General features: G+C 43.3%; 2 protein-coding genes across 2 annotated transcripts in view; one reads left to right on the forward strand and one right to left on the reverse strand.

Moving 5' to 3' along the window:
- Positions 1-169: 169 nt before the first annotated feature.
- Positions 170-6,211, reverse strand: CSUI_008243 (nucleolar essential protein; the record flags this gene model as incomplete). Its single annotated transcript, XM_068068377.1, has 6 exons — positions 4,864-6,211; positions 3,990-4,086; positions 3,295-3,357; positions 2,231-2,336; positions 1,265-1,323; positions 170-220 (listed from the first exon to the last, which is right to left on the reverse strand). Coding segments are annotated over exons 1-6 (480 nt in total), but the record flags the coding sequence as incomplete, so codon positions are not given.
- A 143-nt stretch (positions 6,212-6,354) lies between these two features.
- CSUI_008244 (cbf mak21 family protein) overlaps positions 6,355-9,465 on the forward strand; it is a 4,932-nt gene continuing 1,821 nt past the window's right edge. The window contains exon 1 of the mRNA XM_068068378.1: positions 6,355-8,986. Within this exon, the coding sequence (XP_067919650.1) occupies positions 7,281-8,834 (1,554 nt within the window). The 5' untranslated portion in view covers positions 6,355-7,280 and the 3' untranslated portion in view covers positions 8,835-8,986. The remainder of the gene's footprint in view (positions 8,987-9,465) is intronic.

Consider the following 9,465-nt stretch of genomic DNA (forward strand, 5'->3'; position numbering starts at 1 on the left):
CTATCTATCTATCTATCTATTCGGTCAGATGACTTCTACGCAAATTCTCATTTCTGCCGTCTTTTGCCTTCTTCTTCTTCACTCTCCTAACTACTGCAACGATTAGTATGATATATACAGATGGAAATCGCCCCTCTCTTTCTTTCTCACTCTTTCTTCACGCCTTACCGACTTTGAAGCTGTTTGGAGGGAGGAAATTTGTATGGGAGTTCTTCACGATCTAAAGAAGACAGAGAGCGAGCGACAACACAAGGCAGAAGAAGAAGAAGAAATACGCACAGGGAGCAGGAAGAGAAGCAGAGAGCGAGAGAGAGACAGAAGGACAGAGAGCCCAATAGTAGTAATAGTAGCAGTGAGATGAGCCAGCCTAGGCACTCTCTCAGTCAAGTCATATCAAGAAGGCGGCACGCCAGAAAAGAAGAAGAAGAAAGAAGGAAAGACGAAGAAGAAAAGAAGAAGAAAGGAAGCAGCAGCCAAGAGGATGAAGGAAAGAAGAAGAAGATAAGTCACACACTCATCTTCTTTCTCTTCCCTTCTCCTCCTCTTTGATAAGAAAGAGGAACAAGTTGCTATGAGAAACCCTCCCCATGACTTCCATACATCAAAACGCACACTGAAGAGGTACATATACATATGGATATTGACGTATGTATACAGACAGTGAAATATATATATATATATATATGTATGTTTGCCTCTCTTTCTCTATGTATATATGTATACATGTATATGCACTCGCCAGTTGTTTCTTGTAATCTGTAGGGATGAAGAGAAGAGCTGACAAGAAAGAAAGAAAGACAGACAGACAGAGGGGATGCAAAGAGATAAAGAGAAACGACAGAAGCAAAAGAGATCTTCTTCTCTCTATCTTCATTCTTTCTCTCTCCCCCTCTTCACACAGAAATTCTACTTTTGAAACGCGGCGTTTTGATCAAATTTAAGCGAGACAAGAAGTGAAAGAAAAGACCAGAAATTCTTGCATACATACAGACAGATCGATGAAAGAAATCTCTCTCTATCTCTCTCACTCTCTCCACTTTTCCTGTCTTTCTCTCTTCTCATTCTCTCCTTCTACCGTGTCTCTTTCATTCTGCCTATCTATCTCCGTCGATGTGAAGAGAAATAAAGCGACCTTCGAAAAGAGAAGAAAACACCAAAGAAAGATGAGTTTATCTAAGAGCGAGATCGGCGGGGGAGGGAGAAAGATAGATGACGAAGAGAGAAGAAGAAAGAGATCTGAGAGAGCAACTGACTGTATACTGACCTGTGCTAGAGAGACGTTCCTTTCAACAGCCTTCAATCGACGTGTATAGAGAAGATTCGCTGCAAAGAAAGACAAAGACAGTTCACGCGAAAACTGAGACAACTCAAACAAAAGATGAAAAGCGAAAAGAAGAAAGAAAGAGACGTAGTCTTAATGAGGAAGACCCCTATCAGAGAACGAAGAAAGAATCGGCCTGAGACAAGAAAGACGACTTGATCCGAACTCACACCGTATCCCTCGGGTGTATATACACCTGCATCTCTATATAGACATACAGACTAGAGCAATCGGTCAAAACTCGATGCAAATTGACGGATGCTGTGAGTGACTGACTGAGTCCACCGCTTCTCTTCTTTCACCTTACAAACCTTCTTAGCTCTCAAGAGCCAGGTATTTAGTCTCCATGAACAGACATCTCTACAAGAGGAACAGCTAGTACTACTACTACTACTCCTCCTCCTGCTGCTGCTCCCCACCGTCCACCTTCATGCAGTCTTCTCTCAGACCTACGACATACACAAACGACTGTCTAGATACATATACATCTGTAGGTACATGCCTCCTTGGATTCGTATGTATATAGATCTGAATATATGTGTATGTATACGTATCTGTATACTTGTAAGCTTGTATATGTGGATCTATCTCTCTCTCTCTCTGTGTAGATGTAGAGATCTATGGTAGGTGTACACACAGTGGTCGTGGTGACGGTACAGTGGGAAGAAGAAAACTAGCGATTGAAATTTCCTTCTTGTCCATTGAAGCAAATGTCTAGCCCTTTGACTAGAATTGCAGTCAGTTCGTTTAAAGATAGCTACGAGAAGAAAAAAAAGGAGAAAGACATGTGAGATAGAACGAAAGAAAGAAAAGTGCATGCAATGGGAGGCCTTCCTTTCTCTCGTGTTGCTCCTCCTCCTCCTCCTGATAGTGTGCTGTGCGTGTCTTGGAGTTTTCTCTTTTCCTTACTCATCATTTTGGCGAATTCTCCGTAGGTGGCTGGAATTGTAAGGAGAGGAGAAATCTCTATCAGCTGCTTCGTAGCCGTCCGAATGAAGACACACAGTCTCCCCGCCTACACATGAACAGAAAGCCCGTGCATGCAAAAAGATCCATCCATCGATCTACGCCTTCTCCCTCTTTCTATGACAGCCCCAGCCACCACAACGGACCACAAGCCCCTCAGTTCCTCTCGATCCATGAATAGGTAGCTATGGGTATGGAGCTATGGAGAAGTAGCTATGACCGGGTATGCTGTGATCTCTCTCTCTCTCTCTCTTTGCCACAGGGTCTTTGATACACGAGGAATTCCTTATCACAGACAGTCTCCGTGAGAGATGGCGTGAAGTAAGTAGCAGTGAAGACGCTAAGAAGAAGAAAGAGAGAAGACAAAGAGAGAGAGAGAGACAGCCAGAGAGAGAGAGAGAGACACAGCATGAACAACTTAGGTGTGATGAAGAAGAGGATGTGAAGACAGAAGAGAGAGAGATAGAGAAAGTAAGCAGGTTAGAAAAAGACCCGAAATTCATATCGTCAGAATTAGGAAAATGACATGACGGAGGGAAATATCTACTCGAGAATGCGTCGATTGATCTTCTAGTGATCTCGAGACACGAAGGTGACACTTCTCTCTTCTTCATAGCCATGACATGCTGACTAGAGCCGTAGGTTCATCCTTTTCCTAAGAGAATAGAAAGACTCGTCTCTTCAACGCACTTCTTTAGCTTTCTCTCTCCATCTCTCTCTTCTCTTTCTCTCTCTGTCTCGTCGATTCCTTCTGTCTATAGACAGGTAGAGTGCCAGCTGTATATACACGAGATTGTATGCTGCATCTGTAGGGAGTAAGAGAATGAGGGGATGCCGCGGCTCACCGCCAGGGAGACATCGAGCTCTCTACAGGCATGTACATGTAGAGCTGCATGCATACATATACTTATGTGGATAGATAGAAGAGACTATAGATAGATATACCTAGAGAGAGATGTATAGACAGGAAGTCTATCGAGATAAGAAGAAGAGAAGAGAGACCTTACTCGATTAAGTGGACTTTCCTGAAGACTGAGGAGACACTGATGAGTTATATCAGGCCGAACCTCCTGTATATACACAGACACACAGTAGATAGCAGGTAGAAAGAAAAAGAGGAAGCGCATGCATGCACTGCTTATCTCAACTTACATACGTAGACATATAAAGTACAGACAGCGGGAGAGCATGTCCTTACATACGTGCATATACATCTACAGATAGACAGGCCCAGGTGCACATGGATACGGCTATGTGTAGAGATATACAGATGTCTAGACATAGAGACGTTATGGTACGAAGAGAAAGCCTCTCAAAGAGGAGCGAAGCGACAAGCCATATGTATACCTTCTGTATGGCTGTATATACACCATACATACACATAGCTATAGACACACATCTCGAAGACATATGCATACCTATGTCACGTACATACGCCTATACTTACGTTATAGACATTGAGAGATATAAAGTTGTTTATGAACGAGGAGTGAAAGGAGAGGAAGTAGGAAAGAGAAGGTGAAGGGAGACATACACACTTCCTTATGCTCGTCACACAGTCCGAATGAAAAAGAGAGAAAAAGAGCCAAACAGAGAAAGACACAGGAAGAGAAGAAGAGGGAGAGAGGAAGAGAAGAAGAGGGAGAGAGAAAGAGAAGAAGAGGGAGAGAGAAAGAGCAGAAGAGAAAGAAAGAAAGCTTACATCTGAAGACCGATGAATCCTCCGTAGAAGCTGACGATGCTCGAGACTATTAAGAAGTTGGAGAGATTTATCTTTCCCTTCAGCAAGCTCAAGAGACCTACAGAAGACACGACGTTAACATCGGGGTGTATGTACAGCTCAACTGACTAGACAAGAGATGCAGTGTCACCTTCATGATCTCTACTTGAAAGAAAGAGGATAGTAGGAGTCGTCACAGCAGAAGAAGAAGATGAAAGAGATGACCGAGAAGAATCTTCCTGGGGAGTCTAGAGAAATTCTCACTTTCCTAGTCCTCCAAGGCTATTCACTCTCTACACAAGGTGGATGGACTGCGTCCTATCCTTTCTCTCAGTTTTCCTCTCTCTAAGAAAAGACTGAAAGAAAGAAAGGAATGCCCTCGAAAGCGAGAGATCAGAAGATAAGGTCGATCCACCATAAGACATCCATCACATGCACTCTGAAAGTAGGTGTTTAATATATATTTAGATCTCTCCATATACACAACCCCTCACTATCCTATCTGTCTCTCTCTCTGTATGGGATATGGATATCTGCATCTGTATAGATAAACTCCCATGGATGTCCTCTCTGACTTCGATCGTATTTGGAGCTCTTCGTTCCCCCGTATGGTCGACAGAGCAAAAGAACATAAAGAGGGATATCTATAAAGACATACATATAGATCTATCTTTCTATCTAGCTATCCATCGTTAGTCTATCTTCCGGTGTATGTACAGGCACCACGTTCCTGTACAGATTAGCGCATGCCACTCGTCCTCTGCTCTACATATACAACTCGACTTCTTCTTCTTTGTCTTTTCTCCTCCTTCTTCTTCTTCTTCTCTTTCTTCTTTGACTTCTTTTTGGGACCTACGCAGCTTCAAGAACGACGATGAGCTTTGCTCCTGTAAGTCTTCTTTCTCTCGTGGGAGCGACAGCATCGACGGCTTTAGCATAGCCACGGCCTTCTTGATCCATCGTGACTTGCCCTTTCAAACGAGAGAGAGATCGATAAAGAGGCCCAGTTTCTTCACAGACAAGGAGCGAGAGAAAGAAAGACAGAGAGAGAGAAAGGAAGGAAGAAAGAAAGAAGAGAAAGCAGCGGAAGGAAGACAGAAAGAAGGAAAGAGAGACGGGTGAAACACAGAATGGAGACAAGCACGAAGAAAGAAGGAATGAAGAGACCTTTCTTCTTCTTCTTCTTTTTCTCTTTCTTCTGCTGCCTTAAATGAACTCTTGTTTCATCTCTGTATCTCTTATTTTCTTCTTCACGATGAAAAGAGAGAAAGACAACGGAGAAAGAGAAGAAAAGAGATAGAAGACGAGGAAGCCTGGGAGTTCTATCAGGTAGCTTTCGTCACTGTGAGAAATGAATGTGCTGAGAAAGGTCTTCTTCTTCTTCTCCCCCTGAAAAGAAGAGAAGTAGACCGGCTACTTCTCGCCTCGCTGTGTGCCACTGCCAAGATACTATAGGAGATAGAGATGAAGACAAGAGAAAAGGAGAGGGAGAAGCAAAGAGAGAAAAAAAGAGAAAGAAGAAGAAAAGAATGAAAGCCGATACGTGAGAAAAGAGAGAAGAACGAGACCAGACATATCAGAAAGGAACGAGGAAAGAAAGCAAGAAGAGATCCTCTCTTCCTCTTCTTTCGGTTTTCTTATCTCTATCAATCAGGTGTCTATACACCACACCTCCCACTGAGAGATAGGAATGTAAAAAAGACTTACGCAGAAATGCGCATGTATACAGAGAGAATGAGTGATACCTCTGTCTATCAACATCTATATAGACGTAGGTGTCAGGGTATCTTCTTTCATCCGCATAAGGGAGAGAGGGGGATAGAAAGCTAGGCTAGACCAACTTATCTACCGGGCTAGTGAAAGGCCAGGAGAGACAGAGAAAGAGAGATCTAAACTTCGGAAGAAACAAGGTTAGTCAACGGGACAGAAACAAGGAAAGGAGAAAGACTTGAAAAGAATAAAAAAGAAGAAGGTACAAGAAAAAGCAAGAGAATGATAGGAATTGAAAAGAACAAGATTCTGAACGGGAGATACATAGACGACACATCGATTCTCTTCTTCTCTTTCAGTCACATGCAGACGCATCGATTCGATGAATAGACAGAGAGATATACAAGAAAACAAAAGGAGAAGACTAAGCAAAGTGAAGAAAGAAAAGAAGGAAAAGAGGACGGAGTCGTGCTGCGCAAGGAGGAAGAGTGAGTGAATAGGTTTATCAATCGGAGAGAAAGCCAAACCGACAAGTTTATCGCTCTTCCCTTCAGAATCTTCTTCTGCATGCAATCATGATTGCATGCATGCAAAGGGCAAAGAAAAGGGAGAAAGGAAAAGCTCGACAGTTGAAAGAAACAGAAGAAGAAGGGAGATGTGGGGCTATTGAATCGACGATGGTATTCGTGAAAAAAAAACGAAACCTGCCCTCTCCTCTCTGAATGAGGTGTATGTACACCCGAACGGAGATCGTCATGGTCAGAGTCAAGAGAAAGAAAACGTGAGAAGAAGGAAGATCAACTTTCCTCGTTCTATAAAACGCGAGGGAAAGTTTCTTCTTCCGGAATTGACCTTTGAAGTGGAAAGCTGTACAGATCGAGAAGCAGTTCCTTCGGCTTCTATGGCTTCTGCCGATCTTCCCGTTTTTCTTTTTACTCTTCTTTTCATAATCTTCGTTTGCAACTTCCGTCTCATCTCTTTGTGAATCTTTTTCTTTTCAATTACGACCTCTTCACGTCTCCTCTTCCTTGCTCCTTTCTTTCATCCTATTCTATCCTTTTTGTCTTGCACTAGGAAGGCTTGTTCTCGTCATCCATGGCATGAGAAGCATGTGTGTGGCTGTTCCCGAGGTGTATGTACACCTGGAAAACAACACGCACGTGATTCAGTATGTGATCATCTATATCGAAAATCGCCTCCTCTCTTTTGAAGACCATTAGGTCTTTTTCTCTCTCTCCTAACTTCTCACTTCTTCTTCCTTCCCCACTCTTATTCATTCCTCTCTTTGTATAGCATTTCCTCCACATCCGTTCTTCTGTCTCCTATCTTTTCTACAGCCGATCGTTCTTCTCTTCTCTTGTTTCTCTTTCTTCGTCTACACCGCCATTCTCTCTCTCTCTTTTATCTCTGTCTTACTCTTTGTGTTTCCTCTCTCCTCCTCATCTTCGTTCTTCTCTCTCTCACCTCATTTACTTCCTCCCTTCGCTCTGTTTCTCCCTCTCTCTCTTTCATCTTCATCTTCTTCAGAGATTTTCTCAGTCTCGCTGAAAGTAAGAAAGAAACATGGCTTCAGAAAGCGAGAATTTTTCTTCTCAAACTTCCACGGTAGAGAGGCGCGGAGACGACGGTGGAGGAGGGGGGCGGGGTGGGATACATCAGCATCGATCCACGTCGATTCATCGCCGTGACAATCGACAAGCTAAACAACATGGGGACAATCGACGTCGTGGCGACAGTTGGGAACGAAGAAAAGGAGATGGAGAAGGAAAAGAAAGCTCTTTGAGAAAGACGAGAAATCGATTCAATCCGAATCATGAGAGAAAAATAAACTCCTCCTTCAATAGACAAAGGCATGCAAAAGCAGGAAATTCTTCTTCTTCTTTCAGATCGACATCGACAGGCCATGATAGGAGAGGCTCGCATTCGATACAGAGCAACAACACCATCGATACGAGCAATGCACTTCATCAACCCCCGAAGAGGAAGGAATTCAAGAAGAGAAATAGTAACATGCTTTCTTCTTCTTCTTCTCATTCGTCACCCTCTTATTCTCCAGGAGTGAATGAAAGTGAAGAGGAAGAAGAAGAAGACAGCATGTCTAGCTCCCCCCCCAGTTCTCTTGAACAACATCAATATGCAGCTGCATCGACACATCCTCACCCGTCACCCTCATCGTCCATCTCCCCTTCTTCTTCTTCTTCTTTTTCTTTTCTTCCTCCTTATTCTTCTTCACGTCTAGATGAGGCAGTTAAGACATGCGACTGTCTTGACTGGCTGTCTCTCTGGGATAATATGCCCTGGTATGTCGCTCTAAAGAAAGTAGAAAGCTCTGTCCTTGTTCTCCCTCTTCCTTCTTCTTCTTCTCCTCACTCATCCCTAGATCAAGAGAAAGAAGAAGAGAGAGTTCTCTTTTACTTCTATAAGATAGGAGAGAAGCTCCTTTTAAAACTGTCTGAAGATTATAAGGCTCTGATCTCTCAGGATTCCGAGCAACGTTGGCTTATCCACCTTACCGATCTTTCCTCTCTTCCCAACTCTTCATCTCATTCCTCTCTTCAAGATAGAAAGAGAAGGAAATTCTCCAAAGATGACAAGAAAAAGAACCCTTCCTCCTCTTCTTCTTCTCATTCTGACTCTACGAAAGACCTAGATCCTTTCTCTTCTTTCTCTCAAGAGAAGAAAGGCGGGGGAGAAGGCACTCGTGGCGATGTTCTCTCAGCTCTTTCTTTACTTATTCGGCAACAGCCCTTGTGTTCCTTAACATTACTTTATAAGCTTCTAAATCTCATTCACAAGCAAAAAGTTCGAGACGTCTTACTCTTTCAGAAAGACACCTCCCGAAATAGCCATAGTAGTAGTCCGAGAGATCAGAGGAGGAAAGATAGAAAGAGACCGATGCTCTCATCGACAAGAGGAGGGAAGTCCTACGCCGCTCTTGAAGTGGCGTATGATCTTTTTCATGGACCTCTTCTTCTCCCTGGATATCGAAAGCTTCGCTCCTTTCAGGAGCAGCCTAACTGGCTACGCGCCAAGGTGGTCCAGCTTCTCTTGGCGTATGAGGGGGGGGGGGAGAACAAGAAGAAGAGGAGAAGAAGAAGGAAGACCGTGAAAAGATGATCATTGGAACAAAGAAAGGAGAAGATGGGGATGAAAAGAAGAAGAAACAGAAGAAGAAGAGTTTCTGTGAAGGGATCATCTCTTTACTGCAATTGTCGATGCTATGGAGATTAGAGGTCGAGTTCAAAATGATCTATGCCAACTTCGTACAGGTAAGAAAGAAAAAGAAAAGAAGAAAAGAGTGAAAGAAGGAGATGAAAGAAGAGGAGGAGGACGGCGTTCTTAGGATACGCGGCTGGAAATTTCTTCTTCTTTTGGACGGGCGCTGTCTTCTTCTTTCCTCTCACGCCTCTTTCTTGAGTTCTCTCTCTCTCTCTCTCTTATGTATTCTTCACTCTACATACATATATAGACATACATACATCCTCACATACGTATCATAGATCATACAGGAGATGAATCTTGCTTTCTCCCCTCTTATTTTCACGCCTCTTTCCTTTTTCCTTTAACTCTCTCTAGCTCTCTTTCGAGATGTCTATAGAAATCTTCTATGTCTATCTTTTTACTCACGCGCCGCTCCCTACCTCGTTCAATACTTTCCTGTGTATGTACACCGTGATGGAGATGTTCTTTAGGCTCATCCCCGACGTCCTATCACGAAGATCTAGGTATCTCTCTCCATCCTTTCTTC

This window comes from Cystoisospora suis (assembly GCF_002600585.1).
Source record: "Cystoisospora suis strain Wien I chromosome Unknown contig_4575, whole genome shotgun sequence".
Taxonomy (NCBI): Eukaryota; Apicomplexa; class Conoidasida; order Eucoccidiorida; family Sarcocystidae; genus Cystoisospora; species Cystoisospora suis.